Here is a 23,967-nt window from a genome sequence, read left to right as displayed (position 1 = left end):
TATATGAGGATCTGATTTTCTGCTGAGTTGTCGATGTTGAAGCATGTTCCATTTCCACTTAGATTTTTATCCAGGATCCTTCTATCTAACCAACATGAACACAATGTCCTGCAGTAGCACATAGGAAAATTACATTGGGTGCAGTCTAGGAAATCTTAATCAGGGAGGGCCTGGTGATCCTAAAGCACAAAGCTGTCAGTGTCTATCAGACAATTTAGTGGAATTTGGAGTCTGAAATGACACATAAGGCAGCCTAGGAACCTAGCTCTGTGTCACCTCCCCTCCCCTTCAGAGCCCTGGTTTACTAGGGAAGTGGCTGTGGTGGATGATCAGCTCAGTGAAAACCCAGCCTGGTTTTGTTTCCCCTCCACAATAGCCCCTGCATTTTTCCTTTCCTCGGTCCCAACTGTTACTACTGTATCACTTCAGGCCTTCCTCAAGTCTGGTTTACTGTCAAATAGCTTCCTAGCCCAGTACCTGGCTTTGAGCTTGTTCCTGTCTAAGCCGTCCAGTGTGCTTCTGCCACATTTGCTGTCACCCTAAACATCACTTTGATCACATTGCTTTCCATTTAAATACTTTTGCTCTGCTTTTCCCAGACCTGGCTCTTACCCGTTAGGCTGCTTTAGGCTGACTTTTCCTGTTTCTCACTGTGTACCACTTAGCACTAGGCGGTTTGGTGTAGTGAGTTTCTCTGATTATTACGTCTATGTTAAAAGGAGATTAGAAGGCTTTTGAAGTCAAGGGTGATGGCTGTGTCTTTGAATTCCTCCCATAGTTATTCTTGTTGAAACACTCTGGGGAATAGATATAATTCTCAGACAGCAGAGTGTTGATGTGTAGGGAAAATGTTTACAATCTGAAAAATTACCCTGGCAGGCTGAGGACAAAGCCACAAAATTATAACTTGTTTTTCGGCTTTCTTCAGCCTCACCTCTACCAGCGAATTTCACTTTGGAGTTTTCTTATCTATAAAAGGGGAAGGGTTGAAGTGCGTTATTTGTCAGCTCCCACCCAACCCTGAAAGGCTAATTTTCTTTAATTCTTTCCCTTAATCTTTCCATTGAAATTAAAACTGATGAGCTGTTTCTGGATCTTGAATTAGGAATTTTTCATTTCTTTGTAATTCTTTCCCTGACGCATTTTGCAGTTGTCTCCGGATATGCGCTGCTAAAAGAAATTTGGATTGCAATTTGGCTACTTTTTAGGAGAGCAGACAAAATGCCATACCATTCTGTTTTTCCTACTTGGAACATTTCATTTGTAAAAGTAAAGCTTTTCAGTTTGGTGCACAATTCTAACATAATTCTCACTCTTCCTTTGCAGACACAATGAGGCGAGTGGTACGACAGAGCAAGTTTCGGCATGTATTTGGGCAAGCGGTGAAAAATGACCAGTGCTATGATGACATCCGGGTTTCTCGTGTGACCTGGGATAGTTCCTTTTGTGCTGTCAATCCCAGATTTGTTGCCATAATCATAGAGGCAAGTGGGGGAGGAGCGTTCCTTGTCCTCCCTCTGCACAAGGTAGGTAATTTGATCTTCCATTCTGGTAGACACCCTCTGATAGTCTCCATATTTTTTCCTTAATAGATTGACAGTTCACTAAGAATTGTATTTGTGAAACCATTAGACTTTGATGTAATTGAGGTTAAGTTCCACATGCCTTACTAACCACATCAGTTTTCCTCTAACAGAGGATCATTAAATAGAGTAGTGACCTCTGTTCTGGGGATGCCCTCTGTGGATGAAAACATTATTATAATGATGTTGTGAGCATGGGCAGGCATAGGAATTTTAAGATTGCATTCTTAATCATCTGCTTTTCACAAAAATTTTTCTTTTAGAGTGCAATTTTAAAAACAGGCTTTTACTCCAAAGTAAAGTTTTAAAAACAGTTACATTTTCAAATGGGCAGAAATTTGTAAGATAATATTCTCTTTTTTGTGAAGTCATAAGGATGAGCCCTTTTTCTTTTCTTTTTTCTTTCTTTCTTTCTTTTTTTTTTTTTTTTTTTTTTTTTGAGTAGGAAATGGAACAAGAACTCAAGAAAATGTCCTCAATACAGATTTCAATTCTGGACAATAATGAGTTTCAGCATAGGATTTAAACAGTGTTAACAAGTGGGAGAGATAACGGATCTTTACTGAGAATGGTTCTATGTGTTCTTCAACTTCAGTGGGGTTCCAAGCCCTCCTCCTTCCTTTATCCTCCCAGAAAGCCTGCTCCCAGGTGGGAGATTAGATAGGAATTTTGTGCACTTGCTGACCAATCATGAATACGGCAGATCAAAATCTGTAGTTACTTTATCAGCAAATCCCAGAATTGCAAATAATGAAGAAAAAAAGCTGTGAAGAGGGCCTAGAAACAGTTGTTTTCTGGTTAGCTTTTAGGAGGAAAGTGAGTTTGGTGAGTCCTGAGCTCCAATGATAAGGACTTGGTGCTGGTGAGGATGCAGATGTTGAGTCGTATGACAGCTGTTTCCACTCTGCTGAAAACAGCAGGGGAAGTGGATCCCTGCTGTGTCTGAGCCCCTTATATTCAGGGTGCATCTCATCACAATGGACCGTGTGATTCTGAGAGTGGTTACAATAAAGTGAATTTCTGTCAAAGGGTTGTTTCCCATTGTGTGTTGATGTTTTTTCCTTGGGAAAACTCTCATTGGGAAAATGTCCAATTCTCTTGGACTTTTGTTTCAGAGATGCTGGTGACTAACTTGTTTTATTATAACATCTAATTTTTACTTCAGTGGCCAGATAGCTAACACAGTAGAACCATCTCCTAACCAAAGAAGGGAGATGGGTGCCTTTGGGGAACAAATTTGATATGTGTTTTCAAATGTACCTTCTTATTGGCGAAGATGAATCTTTTCATTAAGTTGAAAATTTATTTTCTCTTTGGATACTTTTATTTCTGTTCAAAAAATTGTTGTTCAGTGGCAAATAAGTATACGACACTGTTATAACTGTTCTTAATCTGGTTTTGGAGTGGGGATTTGAACTCAAGGCCAGTTGGATTTGGTCTCCACATTGTTTTAGCTTATTCCTTCCCCAAGAGCAAGGGACATTTGGAAATCTGACATTTTACTGGTAGGCTTTATGGCAGCCAACTGAGAAGATAGCCATAGCTTGTCAGCTAAGGTCAGACACTGGAGCACAATGATCTGTTTTGGAGTTACGAGTTTTTTATTTCCCCTTTTATAGACTGAGGGATAAATGTAAGACATTTTTTTTTCCTTCAAAGAAATGGAACAAGCCAATTAAGAAGCACAAAATAGACATAATGAATGGCTAATCTTCCTCTGAATTCAGACATCTCATTTCAACTTTCACATCCACAAAGGTTCTGTGTCTTTGCTTTTACAAACCATGAGAAACTGAGTTTCACTTACCCATTTGAGGGAGACCTGTATGCAGTGCCCCAGCTAACTGATCTTATGATTTGGTTTTCCCTTGCATTCAATGACCTACACTTAATGAATATGTCCTTGTATTTCGTTCTTTAACCAGCATTGCGGGAACTAGGATAGAATAAGTTGCTTTATAAATTGTCATGTTTAGATGAGGTTTTGCTTTTTAGAGGAGCCTCAAGGGTCTTTCCCAGGCTTTAATACTGTCTGTGTAGCTTTGCTCCTTAAATATTAGTTTGTTTTAGAGGACGTGACATTGGTATAAACTAAGCCCTGTGACAACTATTGGAAATAAGATCAATACTTGGGTTTCTGTAATTGATAGGTTCACATGTACTGTGTGAGATTTTTGTGTATTATAGTGTGTGTGTTTAGCTCTTAGCGGCAGTGTGGCATAGAGGAAAGATCACAAATCTGGGAATTGATGAGCTGTGGAGTTCAGTCCTGGCTCAGTCACTGACTTGTAGTGGGACGTGGATGTGTCTCCTTATCCTTCCGCTCCTCCGTTTTTCTCTCTCTATAACATAAGCAGCTGTGTATAAAAGTTACTTTCTGGCCGGACGCAGTGGCTCACACCTGTAATCCCAGCACTTTGAGAGGCCGAGGCGGGTGGATCACCTGAGGTCAGGAGTTCGAGACCAGCCTGGGCAACATGGTCAAACCTCATCTCTACTAAAAATACAAAAAAAATTAGCCAGGTGTCGTGGCAGGCGCCTGTAGTCCCAGCTACTCGCGAGGCTGAGGCAGGAGAATGGCGTGAACCCAGGAAGCAGAGCTTGTAGTGGGCTGAAATCATGCCACTGAACTCCAGCCTGGACAACAGAGCGAGACTCCATCTCAAAAAAAAAAGTTATTTTCTGCCTTGGTAATTCTAGATGATGTCAGAAATGCTTCTCACCTCCCATGGTTCTCAGCTATGAAGTGATTTCCAATGCAGCTGATGTGTACTCAAAATTCAGCAAACACATTTGTTCCATTTTTGTCCCCCTAATTCAGTGTATAACTTTGGAAAGTAGATGCCTTTTTACTCCTGACTGCTTTTTCACTAAGGCAAAGCTGAGCCCAGCAAAGAGGAGTGGTCCTGTGGTCCCTTATGACAGTTGTGTGCCTGGGTAATTCTCAGAAGGATCTGCTGTGGCAAGGCTTGGCACATGAGCCCTGGAGCGTCAGGTGACACTTGCCTTTCTTTTCTTCTGAGTTGCTATTCCTACCTGAGATGCTGGCTGGTTACCAGGCATCAGTAGCTGGTAGAAAATAGAACCATCTTCCATGTTATCAGAAAACCTACATTTCTCTATGGGGCTGACTGCCTTCTTGATATCTACCTTATAGTTTTGGTATAGTCATGAATATTTGAATAATGGTTATACATTTTACAGCTGATATTTGATTGTTTATATAATATGAGTGAGTCTTCATATGTGATTAGTTGGTTTGATTGTCTATAAGCTGAGTACATGCTGTGTGCCAGTACCTGTGCCCTTCAGGAGCACTTATGTCTAAGAAAGCGTCCTAGCAGATTGCTGGCACTGAGGTGTTTGTCTCCTCGTTAAAAGTACAGCCTCGAAGAAGAAATATGATGGGGACTCCAACTACACGGTGAACCCATTAATCCCTTTTCAGTACAGGGTTTTGTAATACTAGGGCTCTTTACCCTGGAAAAGAGACTCCTATAACTTTAGTGTCTTGGCAACTATGAAATAGTTCTATCATGAGGTGTCGCTTTGGTTTAAAGGCAAAGAAAAACTAAATTCCCGGTTATAATATGAAGATAGCAATGATGTTTAGATGTGTGTTAGGCTCCAATACATGTTGATAGCAGCCTGGGATAATTTTAAACATGAACCTTAAGAGGTGGGTATGGCTTTTAATAGTTACCTCATGGGCTTCTGAGAATGTTTTCCCTTTTTTGTTTCTGGTTATAGACAGGCAAGTTAGCTTTGGTGATGCATTTGGGACTCTGTACATGATAATATTGAATATGTACATGTTGGAATTAAGGTGGATTATGACCCTTTCAGAAAGGCTCCCATTTGAAAACATGGTTTTCCATGAATTTCTTTTGAAAGCTATTTAGTGTCAGCAGTAAATAAGGCTTATTATTACAACCTCATGAGGCTTGTGGTTAGATTCTGGGAGAATGTAAAATAAGTTAGATATGGTCTCTGTCTTCTAGGACTTAACATCTAAAGTGAAAAGAGTAATAGGGGTAAATACATCAAAGCCCATGCATATACAAAGACACACACACACACATGCAGCAAGCAGCATGCTTAAGAATGAATGTATGCTTATTTTAAGCGTATGGTTTATCAGGTTTTTTGTTAGGAAGGTTTTATTAGGGAAAGTGGGATTTTTGAAGCGGTTGCTGCTGGAGGAATATGGAAAGTCCTCAGTCCTGAGGTGGGGTGATTTAGATTAGCACACGTGATTCTCGCTCTCTTTTGTAATGCTTCCATCAAGCTGTGGCTTGCCACTCTGCCGTGACTTTTCAAGGTGTGGCTTAGTGCATTTACTTATTCTTTAGTCCTTCAGAGGATGAATAATAGCAGTCTTGCTGAACAGAAGTTGGCTTTGTGGTTTTGGCTATGAGGGATACTTTTTTTTCTTGCCACAACTGCACAAGCTGCCTTGTCTCAAGAGCACACAGGTTTTCAGCCCTCTGTGTAATCTACCACGTTGGCATGAATAAGCCTTTCCTTTGTGGAGCAGCCACACTCGTGATGTAGATAGAACTGAGGCATTCCCTCCCTATTGTGAACCGTGGAGGCTCATACACACCAGTGTTTCTGGATAGACACACATACAACCCCTCGCCTCCCCCCAACACACACACACACACACTTCATATCACAACAAGCCTGTAAATCCTGCCTTAAACAAGTAAGAGTGGGAGGAATCAGTACGAATTATATGCTCTAGATCTCTTGACATTCTCTTGGGTGGAGGATGCAAACTAGATGGCTCCTGTCTTCCCAAATTGCTTTCTTTCTCCCTTCCTTCCTTGAGTATTGTGAAGTACTGTGAAGCAACTTTGGTGAATCAGAGTGATAGCTGATTTCACCCTCACAGTAACTGCCTGGGACAAGAGCACTGCTCTGGCCAGGATAGGATGGGTATGGCCAGGTCTCTTAGTTTTTTGGATCATGATCTCTTCCTCTCTCCCATGAGCTCCTTTGTTGTAGCTGTGTGGTACTTTCTTTTTTTTTTTTTTTTTTTTTTTTTGAGATGGAGTCTCGCTCTGTCCCCCATGCTGGAGCATAGTGGCCGGATCTCAGCTCACTGCAAGCTCCGCCTCCCGGGTTTACGCCATTCTCCTGCCTCAGCCTCCCGAGTAGCTGGGACTACAGGCGCCCGCCACCTTGCCCGGCTAGTTTTTTGTATTTTTTTTTTAGTAGAGACGGGGTTTCACCGTGTTAGCCAGGATGGTCTTGATCTCCTGACCTCGTGATCCGCCCGTCTCAGCCTCCCAAAGTGCTGGGATTACAGGCTTGAGCCACCGCGCCCGGCCTGCTGTGTGGTACTTTCTTATACACAACTGTGTTTCTCCCATTTATTTTAGGAACTGTGTATGGGAATATTTGGGATCTTGCTTTATTTATGTCTGTGAACCGTTTTTCAACTCATGTTGCAGTTTTTCATCTAGGGTTTTATGAAAGAATTTAGCTCTACAGAAAATCATTCGAATGACTGTTTTTTTTAGTTCTCCCAAGGATGATACATAGCCAGTCTTCTAGATGCATAGGATGGAAAAGAGCTCATTGCCTATAATAGCATATATTAGGGCATTAGGACTTTAATGTCTTATAGAACCTAGGTTGATGAGGGCTGCTTTAGAATGTTTCTGTCATGTTTGTTGAGGAAGAGATCTTGATTCATTTCAGTCAGTATTCCACTAACAATGCTACTTGGTGGTCTCTTCTTACTGTTCAGTATCCAGCTCAGATGTTGCCTTTGATTATTTACTGAAACAGAGGAACTCATCCATTGGGTTATCTTAGTTGCTTCTTCATACCACTGGTACCACAGGCTGTGTTATCACATTATTAAAATTATTATTCACTTAACAGATGGAGGGAGTGGTTAGAATTATTTGCTCTTGATCTCTGTACTCACTTGGATAGAGGATGCAAACTAGGTGGCTATGTATATGGTAGGCTTTTGTGCAGGCTCTCCAAAAACTTGCCTTACTATATTGTGGTAGGTGGCCTCCCACATTGAATAGAGCTGGCCTGTGTAACCACAGGGTATGATGGAATTGATGGAGTGTGAATTCTGAGACTAGGTCATAAAAGCTCACTGGCTTCTGCTTTGTCTCTTTTGGAGCTGCCATGTTGTGAGGATACTCCAGCAGCTCTGTGGCAAGGTCCATAGGACCTCCTGACGACTGCCAGCACCAACTTAACCAACCAAGCGATGAGCCATCTTGAAAGTAGATCCTGCAGCCCTAGTCAAGCCATCAGGTGACTGCAGCCCTGGTTGACACTATCTCATGAAAAACCCGGGGCCAGAGCCACCCACATAAGCTGTTTTTGAATTCCTGATCCTCAGCAACTCTGTAATAAATGTTTATTGTCTTAATCAGCTGAATTTTAGGATAACTTGTTAATCAGCATTTGATAACTAATACATATATTCTTAGACTGTATTACTTGACTCATAATGTTAGTTCACACAATTCATATATGAGTAATTCACAATGACCTAAAAGGCTTTTTGGTAGTTTTGAACACTGTATTTCCACCTAGCCTTTAAAACAAAAATCTACATAGAAATATAATATCTATATAGATATAAACATTCTTAAGTCCTAAGTGAATAATTGAGGGATTCCTTGCAATAGCAAGAGAAAGTTATGTTATGTGGCAAGATTTTGTTATCCTGTATTCCATGATACCTTCATATAACCTTAAAAAATGTGTTATAAGATCATAGTCATTATCTCATACTTAACTTCAATTGTGTTATTAGTTTTCAGGAAAGAATGTGCAGTGTTAACATGGATGGGACTAAAAGTGATGTTTTATTTTCTTCTTTATAATTACCTGCACTTAAAAATATTTTTTTTACAATGAACTTATTACATATTGAGATTTTGAAAAATATTATCAGTAATATTACCAGAGCACATATAAAGAGCTAACTATTGCTTAAATGTTTGTGAAACTTAACACAATACTTTAGAAAAATCACATTCATTCATTCACATACTCATTCCTTAGTGCCTGCATGTGCAGGGACCTGTGGTGGGTTTTTGCTTTTTTTTTTTTTTTTTTAATTGAGACAGAGTCTTGCTCTGTTTCCCAGGCTGGAGTGCAGTGGTGCGATCTCTACTCACTGCAACCTCCACCTCCCAGGTTCAAGCAGTTCTCCTGCCTTAGCCTCATGAGTAGCTGGGACTATGGGTGCGTACCATCACGCCTGGCTAATTTTTATATTTTTAGTAGAGACAGAGTTTCACTGTGTTGGCCAGGCTGGTCTCGAACTCCTGATCTCAAGTGATCCTCTTGCCTTGCCCTCCAAAAGTGGGATTACAGGCATGAGCCACCACGTCCAGCCAGGCTTTTAAGAAGCTTCAATAACTGTGCTTGATCTCTCCAGGGGGCTGCTTTGTGCCTGAAGTGCTTTAGCACTGGAGTGTGAGAGATCAGTTTCACCCTAGGCTTAGGAGGTAAGGAAGATATCACAGAGAAGGTTCAGTTTGAATTCAGGTTTTGTTTTGTTTTTTTTCTCTGTGTAGGAGCTAAAGATGAAACAGAAGAGGAACCAACCCAGCTTTTAAACTGTTAAGTTAGTAGAGGGGCTCTGTCCCCAGGAGGGCAAAGAAGTAGGTGGTCAGCACATTCCTCCTTCAGACTCCAGGATCTCTAGTTTAGGTGGATTTTTATAGTATTGCAGAAATAGAATATTTGATTGGAAGGGAAGCAAATCATTTATGCATAGTGTGAACTAACATTATGAGTCAAAAGAAGCTGAAGGATAGCTTTTCAGTAGAAAAATCCTACGTTTCGTGACCCTTTCACTTTCAGTGTGAATTTGGCAAAATTGGTATTTTCCTTGCTTGTTATGGGGAAAATAATTAGAATAAGCACTGTTTTATATTTTAGGATCTTTGTTATAACTAGATCAGCGTGGCATCTTTCCTTTATATCATCTTTAGGAAAAAGCAGTGGCTTCTGTCACCTTCATAGAAATGAGACTGCAGAATGTCAGCAGATTGTACGTGGATTGTCCTCTTCATGAACAGTGTCTCCATTTTTTCACTTGGTAGGGTGGGATCATTCCTCTGTTCTACAGTTGTAGAAATTGGAACTCAGATTGAGTGGTTGTCTAAGACCGTGAGGTTGTTTGTGGATTAGAACTTAGGTTGCTGTATCCTTATTTGATTTGTACATGTATATTTTTCTTAATTTTTTTTCTGAGTGTGAACAATTTTTTTTTTTTTTTTTTGGTATAGAATCTGTGATCTAGCCGGGCACGGTGGCTTACTCCTGTAATCCCAGCACTTTGTGAGACCGAGGCAGGTGGATCACCTGAGGTCAGGAGTTCGAGACCAGCCTGGCCAACATGGTGAAACCCCGTCTCTACTAAAAATACAAAAATTAACTGGGCATGGTGGCACATGCCTGTTATCGCAGCTACTCGGGAGGCTGAGACAGGAGAATGGCTTGAACATAGGACACAGAGGTTGCAGTGAGTCGAGATCATGCCATTGCACTCTAGCCTGGGCGATAGAGCAAGACTCTGTCTCAAAAAAAAAAAAAACAAAAAAAACCTGTAGTCTAATGGACACTGAATCCTTTGCATTCTTTCTCTGGGATTAGAGAGTTTAATAACAAAAACAGTAACTTGTCAGGTCTTTCATTCTGTCAGTTCAGAGAATTGTCTTAGGTTTGGAAAATACTTGGTCTATACCATGCCTTGTGAGGACACAGTGGCAGTGATGAAATTGCAGCAGTTCACATTTGTTGCGGGCTTCCTTTAAGTGCCAGGCGCCATGCTGATAAGTGCCTTCTTTCATGGGCTACTTGAGAGGGAATGGCAGTCTCCTGACGGTGCTTTTCTGTGTGATCCGCAGTCTCTGCCAGCACCTGCTGGATTTGCATTGGCTGCATGTCCGCCTTACTGTGCATTGCTGACAGGCAATTTCCATTTCTACACATTGCGGTACTCTGTTTTAGACAACAGTGGCAGTGCCGGTAGCCCTTTGTACAGATGTGGATGTTTGGCACTTGGTAGCTTTGGTGTTAGGGGCAGAGGATTTTGTTCGGAGCCGGCCAGTGTCCTGTCATGTCATGGGATGCCCATTCACTGCCTCCTGAAATAGATTCTGTCTGATGCCTGGAGCACCTTCAACTGCCAAGTGTATGGGCTGTGAAAAGCTGGGGGACAGGACTGGGAGGGATGGAGGATGCAGGGGGAGGGCACCAGGTGCAGAACAATGACTTCCAAATTATGTCACGAGCTGCCAGCCACACGAGCGCGGCCTGGCCTCATTACCACATGAAGTGCCACAGAAGGGCCTTTTCATTTTCTCCTTGTGACTGTGTTTTCCACAGTCTTGCTGAGAGGGGTGGGGTGGGCACCCTGCTCACTCCCAGTTAACAATGGAGCACAAAGTCCTGGCAGAAGGAACTTCCCAATGTACCCCGGGGCTATTTTTGATGACAGTGAGTGGCTGTGACTCACTGTAAGTGTGTGCCCTGGCAGATGATGGTTTCCACCCCACCCCCTCCCCTGGAGATGAGCAGGCAGCCTTTGTGCGTTTCTTTGGCCAGCTTCTCCTGCTGCTGCAGTTCACTGATATGTCCACAGCAGCCGGCCCGCAGGCCTGACAGGGCTCTGACAGTGGTTTTTACCATATATGGCCATCAGAGCACTGTGGCTGTCAGCCGGCCAGGATAATTTCCTTCCTTTGCTTTGATTGGCTGCACGGGTGGCTCAGAGAATGGTGGGATCTGAGAGTGTGTGGTGAAGAGAAGCCACTGAGTCAAGTGCAAAGAACGTTTAACTCTTTCCTGGGTTTGTGGAGTGCGCCTGTCTGTGCTAAGCAGGCCGGCAATTGCTGCCAGCCGAAGCCCTCACTGTGTAAACATGGTAACCCCAGTCTGGGAAAGCTGCTATCTCTCTGGTAAAGAAAGGTATCTGAATACACATTACTCTGAAATAAACTGAAGGTGTCATGAACACATTTCTGCAGTCATGGTTTTGCCTAGAAGCCCCCTTACAACCACATGTAGCAAATCATCTGCTCCTGCTAAGTTGAGTACCTTTGCCAGTTAGGGATGGGACCTGAGTTGAGTCCAGGGAAGGCTGAGCTGAGAGGGCGTGTGATGGAAAACATGTCTGCTTTCTTGGAGGAACAGTGACTTGGGTTTCATTTCTGGCTGGCTGAATTGAGTCTATACTACAGTCCTAGTCCTCTTGCTTTTGTGAACTGACTGAATCATGGAGCCCAAGGCATTAGCCTCCCACCCCCCAAAAAAGGTTGTAATATTTATATATTTTTCATCTCCAAGGAGGGTGGATTTTCATTCAGAGGCCTGTGGATTAAACCAGTGCAGAGCTGCAACGGGAAGGGTTAGCCCTGGAGCTCTTCAGCATTCACAGAGCGTTTCAGTAGATCAGTCTCCAGTGTCATTTGCTTACTATGAGGGCTTAGACAACCAGTTTCTCTATTTTCTAATTTGATATTGAATGCTTTAATTTCCCATATTGCATTTACATCTATAGTTCTTTTGCTTTTCAACTTTTGCTTTCCAGCTCAATTTTACTTTAACTAGATTCTGCCTCATCTTGGGTTCCAAGTTTTTATTTGTTCTTAGCCCAGAAGTATCATATGGAATTACTTGTGTGCAATAATGAGCAGAAAGTATTAGGTTTTCACTTTATAAATTCTTTAAGTCAGGAAGTTAGGAAATACAGCTACTCTGGTTGCTATCGCATATTTGGGCAAGGTGGAGTAAGGAAATGTTAACTTTTCTGTGTTTTTGCTTTCTGATAATAAAATGTTTGTAGTTTTACAATAACTTCCCTCAGGTTCTTAATTGATTTTAAAATATGGTCTATTCAGTGTTAAACCTAGTTTTTAGAGAGGATCTGCAATGCTAAAATTATTTGTTTGGCATTTTCACTTCTGTCCAAAAAGACTGCTGTTTTTCACTCACAGGCAGGTGAAGTCTCTACAGGCCTATACTCCCTTTCCCCAGCAGCTTTTGTTTCTAGCTTACCTTACCTTACAGGGTAACTCAATCTGAAGGGTTTATTCCAGAGCACCTCCTTTTACCTCAGGGTTGGTGTTTCTGGTTCCCTTAAAGTAAAGCCGCCTCAGAATGTTTTATTCCTGGGCCATGAGCTGTCACTCTCAGGCACCAGCCTGTGCATAAGTCATATATTGTGTGCGCCCATCTTTTTGGTCTGCTGCTGAGTCTCTGTTTTATTTCTATGTGGCTGTCCCCTTGTCCCATGACCACAGTCGCTCTAGCTCCTCCCCGTGGAGCAGCAGGGGCTTAAGAGATTCCAACAAAACATGTATCCACATAAATAATACTGTCATAAGAAAAAGGAAGTTGAAAAAAATGGAAAACCCACTTCAATAGATATCCTTTTGACTCCTTTGAACTCTGCACAGTGTGAATGGAGTCCTTATGCTTGGGCTGAAAACTTTTCCTCTACTTCTGAGCACATGTGTGACTTAACATTCTTCTTGCTGAGTTGAAGAATTCTCAGTATGTATCACCCAAAGCCTAAAATAAGTTATGATTGAAATTTGGGCACATAAAGTGATTTTGGTACTCATTTTTTCCTAAAATGAAAACTTAGATGAATATCAGGTAGGGGTTTGAACAATGTGGAAACGTTTAACTGTTCCTTGAGTCAGGTCATGTATAATATCTTTGCTTGCCTTCCGCAGGATAGGGTGGGGGCTCTTAGGCCCTTATATCTTCAGGTATTGTAACCAGTCTGGATAATAGGGATAGAGGATCAGGAGCTGGAAAAGTACTGGAAGTGAGACAGCTGCCTGAGTTGGATTAGATAAGGGAAACCGTGTAGAAAGCAGTATGAATGCAGCACCCTAGGAAGGTTTGGGTTTATACGACGCACTCCAGAATGCAAACTTGAAAGAAATTGTATGTGGGATACCTTGAGCTTCTTAAAGGGGAATATTTGATTTGACTTATCACTTGAGTGAATGTGTGTCACTTTTTATCCCCAAGGGAATTTATTACTTTGTGAAAACATACATTAGTTATGAGAGAGAGTAAGCCTGCTGGGTAAAGCATTGTGTGACTTTAACAAAATATTACATTTCCTTTCTTGCAGGAACCAGTGATTAGCAGATTGATCCATCTTTTTTGTTTTTTCAGGGACGGATTCTTGCTCTGTCGCCCAGGCTGGAGTGCAGTGGTGCGAACTCAGCTCACTGCAAACTCTGCCTCCCGGGTTCAAGTAATTGTCCCACCTCAGCCTCCCAGGTAGCTGGGATTACAGGTGCCCACCACTGTGCCCAGCTAATTTTTTTTTTTTCTGAGACAGAGTCTCAATCTGTCGCCCAGGCTGGAGTGTAGCGGTACAATCTCGGCTCACTGCAACCTCCGTCTTCTGGGTTCAAGTGATTCTCCTGCCTCAGCCCTCCCGAGTAGCTGGGATTACAGGCATGTGCCACCACACCTGGCTAATTTTTGTATTTTTAGTAGAGACAGGATCTCACCATGTTGGCCAGGCTGGTCTCAAACTCTTGACCTCAGGTGATCCACTTGCCTTAGCTTCCCAAAATGCTGGGATTATAGGTGTGAGCCACCGTGCCTATCCTGTATTTTTAGTAGAGATGAAGTTTCACCATGTTGGCCAGGCTGGTCTCGAACTCCCAACCTCAGGTGATCCACCTGCTTCGGCCTCCCAAAGTGCTGGGATTACAGGTGTGAACCACCGCACCCAGCTTAGATTGATCCATTTTAACACCAATTGGTAGTGTCTTCAACCGCAAACCAATGTGTGGGTCAGAAACAATTATGTGAGGAATCATTCTTACATGAAGAAACAGTCATTCTGAATGATCTTTTATAATATGTAGGACATATTGGAAGCAAAATTCTCAATGTTGAATTTTGAGAGTTTGGGAAGGTGAACATGACTGCTGTACATGTGTAATACACCACTAGCTGCTTTAAAAACACACCCCAGCACAGAACTTTATTGAGACGCATCTGTCAGAATTTTCTGTACATGTTTGTGTACATTAACAGTTTTTTACTGCACTCAATACTGCCCTCAATATGTAGGATGAGTGTACTTCTTAAATGTGGATTCCTTTTTAGAAGGAGATGTGAGATTGATAAATAAGATATACTGGGCTGGGCATGGTGGCTCACGCCTGTAATCTCCGCACTTTGGGAGGTCGAGGTGGGTGGATCACCTGAGGTCAGGAGTTTGAGACCAACCCGGCCAACATGGTGAAAAAAATACAAAAATTACCTGGGCTTGGTGGCGTGTGCCTGTAATCCCAGCTACTCAGAAGGCAGAGGCAGGAGAATTGCTTGTACCTGGGAGGCGGAGGTTGCAGTGAGCTGAGATTGCATCGCTGCACTTCAGCCTGCATGACAGAGGGAGACTCCATCTCAAAAAAAAAAAAAAAGTGGGGGATACATTGTTAATAAGTGGAAGCTGTTGTGATTTTCCAGTAAAATTGATAGGAAATGCGCTTACAACTAAGAAATATCATTTCTTCTTTTTTCTTTTTTAAAATTTTAATTAAATAATAATAATAATAATTATTATTATTATTATTGAGACAGAGTCTCACTGTCACCCAGGCTGGAGTACAGTGGCGCAGTCTTGGCTCACTGCCACCTCTGCCTCCCAGGTTCAAGCGATTCTCGTGCCTCAGCCTCCTGAGTAGCTGGGACTATAGGCACACACCATCACGCGCAGCTAATTTTTGTAATTTCGGTAAAGATGGAGTTTCATCATGTTGGCCAGGCTGGTCTTGAACTCCTGACCTCAAGTGATCCACCTGCCTCAGCCTCCCAAAGTGCCGAGATTAGAGGCGTGAGCCACTGTGCTTGGCGTTATTATTTTTTTTGAAACAGGGTCTTACTCTGTCACCCAAGGTGGAGTGCAGTGGCGCGATCATAATTCACTGCAGCCTTGACCTCCTGGGCTCAGGTGATCCTCCCACCTCAGCCTCCCGAGTAGCTGGGACTACAGGTACATGCCACTACATCTGGCTAATTTTTGTATTTCTTTGTAGGGACAGGGTTTGCCATGTTGCACAGGCTGATAGAAATATTTCTTTTTTTTTTTTTTTTTTTTTTTTTTTTGAGACGGAGTCTGGCTCTGTCGCCCAGGCTGGAGTGCAGTGGCCGGATCTCAGCTCACTGCAAGCCCCGCCTCCCGGGTTCACGCCATTCTCCTGCCTCAGCCTCCCGAGTAGCTGGGAGTACAGGCGCCGCCACCTCGCCCGGCTAGTTTTTCGTATTTTTTAGTAGAGACGGGGTTTCACCGTGTTAGCCAGGATGGTCTCGATCTCCTGACCTCGTGATCCGCCCGTCTCGGCCTCCCAAAGTGCTGGGATTACAGGCTTGAGCCACCGCGCCCGGCCAGAAATACTTCTTAAGGTTTATGTTGAATTTAGTGTGCCTAAAGAGGAATGTTTTTTGCTAAGTTATTTAAGTTATGAACTTTCCTTTTTAGAGCAATTTGATAAAGTTATATTTTTACTGATGCTTACATTTTGATTTTCATTCCCCTTGTCCCCGCAAAATGCCCATTGGAGGAAATGTTGCCTAACTCTGTGGGTTTAGTTGAAGTATCAGTCTCCAGGAAGTCGGCTGTGTTTTAGCTACTTCAAGATTTTTAAGTGTTTTCCCCAAAGCAAATGATAGTGCTTGTATCTGGGACAGTTTCTGCCATGGTGAAGGTTGCTGGCTGGAACAAGCTGAAAGACATCACCCTCAGCTCTGGCCAGCCACGTGGAAATTGTGCCATTACACCTCTCCCTTGTGCCAGCTGTATACACGCTTTGGAAGCTGAATTTTCCTTTCAGCTCATGTTGCTTGGCTCTGGGCAGGCTGTACTGGATCAGATAATAATGTCTGCACGCCAGTGTCCTGACCTATTTCACCAATGTCCCACGAGTTTATGAACTGGCTCTGGGCCAGAGCCTTTGGGAAACTTGGTGCTGGCCATTTTTGCCACTTGTTGGGTTGACATGCTAGTAATCCCAATCATTTGGAGTTTTAGCTAGAGAGATACAATAAAAGCTATCCTATGGCATGTGATTGAGACTAGTAAGTAATCAGTGAATCAATATTTATTTAAAGCAAAGAGTCTAAATGGCTATTACATTTTCAGCTAAACTACTTCAATTCCATGCCAGAAAAGTAGTAATATTCTAGATTAAGCAACAGAGGTGATTTATGCCTAATGAAATAGTGGACTGATATGTTAGTAAAGTGAAGTTTTTCTGTCTCTAAGCCTTGGAAGATTGGTGGGAGGTTCTTAAATAAGTCATTTTTTAGTTTGAAAAGATATCTAAGAGCTGGCTTTAATTCTTGTACATCTTCCTTTCAGCCTCTGCATTCATTTAAATTTGCTGCTTAGAGGTTCAGGTAAGCTGTGCTGTCACCATGACATGTGGTGGATGTCTTTCTGAATGGCCCCTCTCAATCTAGCTAATTATACATGGATTCTTTGGTTTATTCACTACATGATAAATGAGTGTCGTGCGGACGAATGAGAATGGTGTTCTAGTGCAAAATGTCTTCAGAATGATGTTTCCTCGTCTTTACCATATAAGTCCATTATTAGTATGGTTTCCTTTAATCTCCATGAACTGGAGCCCTCAGCAGTTTGTAAGTGGCCAGCTTTGCATTTTTAATAACATATACTGATTTGGTGAAATATGTTGTTGTGCTTTTGTTTTGATCTGATTATGAGTAAGAAGATATTTGGAGGTATAAGCCCTTGAAAGCAGGATAGCTGATACTTGACTGTGTGTTTGTGAACATCCAGCATGCCAAATAATCAGTGTACCTTTAAAATGCCATCTACCCTCATACTCTCTTCACATATTTACAGATATTTAGTCAATTGCTTTTCTCTTGTGCTACAGTGGAATACTACTTCCTCTGTTTTAAGGATTTATGGTGACATCACAACCAGAGGAAGCAGCTGCTTGTAGAATATCATTTTTTATTAACTCTCTTTCTGATGGCCAGTTGCCAATAATTTTAAACATTACTTGTGTGCCTTTTTTTACAACCCATGACATAGTGGAAATTTTCTTTTCCCTATCAAATCTAGTATGGCTGGTCAGTGATATTTTAGATCTTTGCTTCTTGACTTTCTCTGTGCCTCAGTTTCTTTATTTAGAAAGTAAACTAAAAAATACAAAAAAACTAGCCGGGCGAGGTGGTGGGTGCCTGTAGTCCCAGCTACTCGGGAGGCCGAGGCAGGAGAATGGCGGAAACCCGGGAGGCGGAGCTTGCAGTGAGCTGAGATCACGCTGCTGCGCCTGGGCCACAGAGCGAGACTCCGTCTCAAAAAAAAAAAAAGAAAGAAAGGTAATAAAGTTCCCACATCTTAAAGGTTGTCATGAGGGGACAAAGTTATCAAGGTCTTGAGACAGTTCCTAGCATGTAATTTAAGTACTTAAAAAGTGTTAGCCATTGTTATTTGTTTTGATAGAAAGGATGAAATAGGTGGCAGTTGCTCTTTCAGTGACATTCAGGTTCCAGAGAAAAATGTTGAGCCCTAGTACTTTCAGGCTGTAGATTTATTGGGGCGGAGCTGGAAATGGCAGTAATGCTTATTATTATTGTCAAATATCTTGACTGAAGAATACTGGTGAATAGCTATTAACTTTTAGCCAGGGTTATTTAATTTTAACTTCAAAAAAGAAGCCATTTAGTAAGAAGCTTCTTAGTATGTAATTAAGAACAACTAGTACTAGTACTTCCAGATTCCCCTCAAAATTGTTTTATGTTTGAACAAAAGCTCTTCTTAGCCCAGATTGGAAAAAATCATTTGGTGTTCTTGGAAGTTCAGAGCTCAGTACTATACTTGGCCATCAAGGATGCCAAATGTGGTTTCCTGAGCAGAGCCTAGGAATCAAAGACCCTGATGTAAAACAAAACAACTCAGGTAGAAAAGCTTTTTTCCTTGGGAGTAAAAAAAATTTTGTAATGCAAAGTTAGTAACAATGCATTGATGTATTTCTTAACTTTATTATATTTTAAATTCTTTTTTCAAAATAAAAAATGTATCAAATAAGATAAAGGGCACACATGTACTCACCAGATTAAACAGATGTTAATATTTTCCCATATTTGTTGCATATTTCCCCTTTTTGAAAAAAGTAAAGCAAAACAGATACAGGTAAAATACCATTCCCATTTATTTTCTCCTTCCCCAGAGGTAATCTTTTCTTCAAATATGTATCATATTTTTATTACATGTATGTTTATCTGTAACATATACTTTTATTTCATGTGTCTTAAACTTTTATGTAAATATTTATTCCCATACTGAAGGACAGTGAAATTGCTTCTATTTTGCAACTATTTCCAACAATGTGGCAATAAATATTCCTCTTGTACAAAATATGGGAGCATCTCTCTCACCCGGGCCACCTAGGAGTGGCATTGCTGGGCTGGACATCCTCACCTCTGTTACCAAATTGTTCTTGAAAGGAATTGTAACAAGGTATTCTGTAAGGAGTTGTTGAGTTCCTCTTTCCTGACATCTTTGTCAGCACATGTATTTAGACTTTTAAATGTTTACCAGTTTTGATGAGTATAAAATGTCACCTTGTTGTTTTAATTTGTAGTTCTCTAATTATCAGTGAGATTGAAGTGTCTTTTCACACATCTTTTGCCTCTTCAGGTTTTCTTCCCTATGAGTTCTCTGCTCATGTAATTTGCCCATCATTCTGTTTGGTTGTTGATTTTGTTGGGTATGTATGTTGCATACCTCTTCTTGCACTTTGTAACTTGTCTGTTCATTTACATTTTTAAAGAACAACTCACACTGCTGAATTTGGTTTCCTTTTGTTGCTGTTGTTTGTGAGGAGCTTTGCATCAATATTTATGTCATATACGCTTCAGTTTTTCTCCCTTATACTGCCCGTTGTGTCAAGGTGTTACGTTCCTTATATGATGAATTCAGGGGCACTTTACTTTTTTCTATTCTCTGGAAAGGTTTGTTTGAAATGATATCTTCCTTGAATATTTGGTGACACTCACCTGTAAAACCATCTGGGCCTAGTGTTTTTTGGTGTTTGGTGATTGATTGATGTATTAGGGGTTGGTGATGGGTAGAGTGATACTACTGATCTTTTATGGTTATAGATCTAATTTACATTTATTTATTCTTAAATATGTTTTGATGTTACTTTTACTTCTGTGAGATTGTGTATTTCATCTAGAGTATTCAAATTTATATATAGTCAAATGTTATTCCTAGTATTTTCATACTCTGTACATTTCTACTTTATTTGTAAGTTATGTCCCTTTTAAAATTATTGGTATTCATTTGTGCCTTATCTCTTTTCCTGATCTATCCAGTTTAGTTGATTGTGTTATTTAGTTTTTTTCCACTGATTTCTTTTCTTACTTTTTTTTTTTTTTTTTTTTTGAGACAGAGTCTTGCACTGTTGCCTGGGCTGGAGTGCAGTGGCGCGATCTCAGCTCACTGCAACCTCTGCCTCCCAGTTTCAAGCAATTCTCTTGTCTCAGCCTCCTGAGTAGCTGGGATTACAGGTGCCCCCTACCACGCCTGGCTAATTTTTTGTATTTTTAGTAGAGACAGGGTTTCACTATGTTGGCCAGGCTGGTCCTGAACTCCTGACCTCGTGATCTGCCCGCCTCGGCCTCCCAGAATGCTGTGATTACAGGCATGAGCCACTGTGCTCGGTGTATTTTCTAATAATTTTACATTCTTTGGATGTACTCTGTTCATTTTCTAACTTCTCAAGATAGCAACTCAGTGCATTAATTTTCGGTCTTTTTTACTATATGCATTTAAGACTGTCCATTTTTCACTAAGATCTGTTTTAGTTGTGTCTTGCACATTTGGATATATTGTGTATTGCTCAGTTTTAACTTTGTTATCCAGTATGATTTTTATAAAACTGAATTATTTAGTAAATTAAAATATTTTCAAAGGTACTGGAGATTTTTGGTTTATTTTTCTATTAATGTTTAATTGTATTGCATTATACTCAGAACATGCTCTACATGCTATTGACTCCTTGGTATTTTTTGAGATTTGCTTCATGGTCTCCTAATTGATAATTTAAAAAAAATAAATGTTTAATGTGTGCTTGAAAAAAGTGTATTTTTAAATGTTAGGTACAAGGTTATATATATTCATTAGATCAAACTTGTTAATTTTTATAAAATCTTCTGTATTCATATTAATTTTGTCTGTTTAATTTCTTAAATCTTTGTTGAAATCTCTTAAGATTACGACTTTGTCATTTTCTTCTTCGAGTTCTGTCAACATTTGCCTTAATTATTTTGAAATTGTGTGGTTAGATTAATTACACTTTATAGTGGCAATATAACTTTACAGTGAATTGTTTCTTTAGATGTCAGGTAGTGATATTAATCTCTAATAGCACATTTCACCTTAAAGTTTGTTTGTTCTGGTATTAACTACCAGGTATACTTTTTAATATGTCCCCCTCCTTTATTTGCCTTTTGGTGCCATTATTTTTTAAAAATATGTTTTGTAGCTGGATTTATAATCTAATCTGAGAGGCCTTGTCTTTTATCTAGTGAACTTAATCTTGCATTTACTACAAATCATGATTTTTTTTTTTTTTTTTTTTTTTTTTTTTTTTGAGACGGAGTCTCGCTGTGTCGCCCAGGCTGGAGTGCAGTGGCCGGATCTCAGCTCACTGCAAGCTCCGCCTCCCGGGTTCACGCCATTCTCCTGCCTCAGCCTCCCGAGTAGCTGGGAGTACAGGCGCCCGCCACCTCGCCCGGCTAGTTTTTTGTATTTTTTTTAGTAGAGACGGGGTTTCACCGTGTTAGCCAGGATGGTCTCGATCTCCCGACCTCGTGATCCGCCCGTCTCGGCCTCCCAAAGTGCTGGGATTACAGGCTTGAGCCACCACGCCCGGCCACAAATCATGATTTATAGCTGGTTTTGTTTCCACCATCTTTGTGCTTTCTAGTTTTCATGCTTTTTTTTCTTAAAAAATTTGTCTGTGCTTTTCATGAGTTGCATTCATACTTTCTTTGGTCCTTTTTTTCTTTTTATTTTCTCTTTCTATTGGATTGAGCCGGTTTTTAAGTTCTAGCTATTCTAGTACACCTCCACCAGAAATTATACATTCTGTCTTTCCTTTCAGTATTTACTCTTCATTTGGACATCTTTACTTAAAGTCTAAAATTAGTCAATTTTAAAGTCCGATCATATGCCTTTTACCTTAAATGGTATTGTTGTCTAATATTTTATTTCTGTCTTTTTAAAATCTGTACTCCAAGTAGGTATTATTAGTACTGTTTTACATAGTACCTGTTTGTATTTGCTTTATTTATTTATTTGCTCACCATTGTTTTGCTATACCAGTCAGTTTTTATACTTTACTTTCTTTTCCTGAAATGAGTCCTTGAACTTAATTCTTCGAAATTAATATAGCAATTCTTTGAGACAAGTCTGAGAATTTAATTTTTTGAACAAGGGTTTGCCCATGGTAAATTCTGTCTCTTTTTGTCTACAATGTCTTTTGTTTGCTTTTTTCTTGTCATCATTCTTGAATGATAGTTTTTCTGGGTATGGAATACAAGGGTGGTTGTTTTTCTTAGCATTTCCAAGATATTTTCCATTTCTTTGTTTCTCTGATTGCTTCTGAGAAGTCTGCTCACAGTCAAATTACTCTTGTCAGTAGGTCATCTGTCCTTTCTCTGTTGTTGCTTCTGGGATCTTTGTTCTAGGTGTTCTAAATTGCACTAGGATATGAATAAATAAGAATTTGTTTTCACTTATACTGCCCTAGGTAGGATTCGTGCCTCTTAAATCTAAAGACTTATGCATTTAATTGAACCTGAAAAATTCGTAGCCATTATCTCTTTAATTTTTGCCTCTGTTCCATTCTTTTAATTCTCTGCTTTTGGTATGTCTATTTAAATGTGTGTCAAACTTCATTTTGAGCTTCCAGCCTTAGGATGTTTTAAATTATGAAATATCACACATTCAAGCCACACATGGTGACACACAACTATGGTTCCAGCTATGTAGGAGTCTGAGGCAGGAGGATCACTTGATGCCAGCAGTTCAAGGCTGCAGTGAGCTATGATCTTGCCTGTGAATGGCCACTGCATTCCAGCCTAGGCAACATGAGACAAGAACAAGAGAGAGAGAGAGACAAGGAAGGAAGGAGAAAGAGAGCACACATTCAAAACAGTTACTATATCTATAGTTTGATAATTATATAACATTATTAACTAATTATGTAAAATAGGATGAACACCTGTGATCCCAGTACCATCAGCTTGAGCAATTTAATATCAAGGAGTACAATTGAAATCTGCATCTTACCTGCATGATTTTTGTGAGAATGCAACAAGATAAGCAAAACCGTGTGGCTTAGACTTAGTAGCTGGTCGTTCTTTAAGGAGAGACACCATCAGAAATCTGGTAGAGTAGATTCCAGCATTTGTTAAATTTTGGGTAATGTTTATTGAGTACTTCAAGTGCTGGGACAGTACCAAGTTCTTTACCTTGATTGTCTCGTTTAGTCCTCACATCAGCTCTTAAGGAATAAACTGTTAAACATTCTAGTTTTATAGATGAGGAACTGAGGTTGAGGAATGGAGTAATTTGGCTAGGACTTCACAGCTGGAAGATGGCAGAACCATGACTACACTCTGGGCAGTCTGGTTCTCAACCATTTATGCTTTGTTGCCTGTAAATGAATCGTGTGGCTCCTTCCTATGACACCCAGATTCTATATGATATGGTGTTCACTGGAAATTCCTTTGTTGAAGTCCTTTTTTGGTGATGCATTTTGGGAGATCCAAACTGGGTTGCAAGGGAAAGTGGAGGAACATGAAGAAACCTAGGCCTTAGGTCTGTAAACAGGGCCATCTTCAGGTCTCAACTTGGAACTTACCTTTCCCAGAAGAAAACCTCTCCAGAGATGGTGACCCCACAAACCTGCTTGAATGTCCTCCTTCTGTGTTCCTATGTGGCACCGTAATTGGCTGTTTAAATGTCTCCTCTCACTGGACTCCATGTGGTAGCCAGGACAGGACTGCCTTGTTAACGTCTGTATCTCCAGCACTCAACACAATGTCTGGTCCATAAAGGTTCACAACACATATTTGATAATTCTTAATGATGGAGTAAATTACTGTACTAGAAGAACTAATAATGTGACAGCTTTTATTGAATATTTTATTCCAAATACTGTGGTTAAATTTTTTACATATTTTACAGATAATTGTAATACTGAATTGTGATTTATCTAAAAGGGTTCTCTCATTTAATCCTTACAGTAATTGCAGGAGTTAAGTATCATTGTTAACTATTTTACAGATGACAAATGAG

The 23,967-nt window shown here is 40.6% G+C and overlaps 3 protein-coding genes across 6 annotated transcripts in view; all 3 read left to right on the top strand.

The window, feature by feature from the left end:
* The window catches only part of SART3 (spliceosome associated factor 3, U4/U6 recycling protein), a 382,087-nt gene that overhangs the window by 193,809 nt on the left and 164,311 nt on the right, over positions 1-23,967 (top strand). The window lies entirely within an intron of this gene.
* Positions 1-23,967, top strand: part of SELPLG (selectin P ligand) — a 304,877-nt gene that overhangs the window by 221,574 nt on the left and 59,336 nt on the right. The window lies entirely within an intron of this gene.
* Positions 1-23,967, top strand: part of CORO1C (coronin 1C) — an 88,625-nt gene that overhangs the window by 29,287 nt on the left and 35,371 nt on the right. For all 3 annotated transcript variants that reach the window (XM_050749788.1, XM_050749787.1, XM_050749789.1), the window contains exon 2: positions 1,327-1,526. In XM_050749788.1, coding sequence (XP_050605745.1) covers positions 1,332-1,526 — 195 coding nt within the window. In that variant the 5' untranslated portion in view covers positions 1,327-1,331. The remainder of the gene's footprint in view (positions 1-1,326; positions 1,527-23,967) is intronic.

This window comes from Macaca thibetana, chromosome 11 (assembly GCF_024542745.1).
Source record: "Macaca thibetana thibetana isolate TM-01 chromosome 11, ASM2454274v1, whole genome shotgun sequence".
Classification (NCBI taxonomy): Eukaryota; Metazoa; Chordata; class Mammalia; order Primates; family Cercopithecidae; genus Macaca; species Macaca thibetana.
Note: the sequence above shows the minus strand (reverse complement) of the source record. Positions and strands in the feature narration are given on the sequence as shown.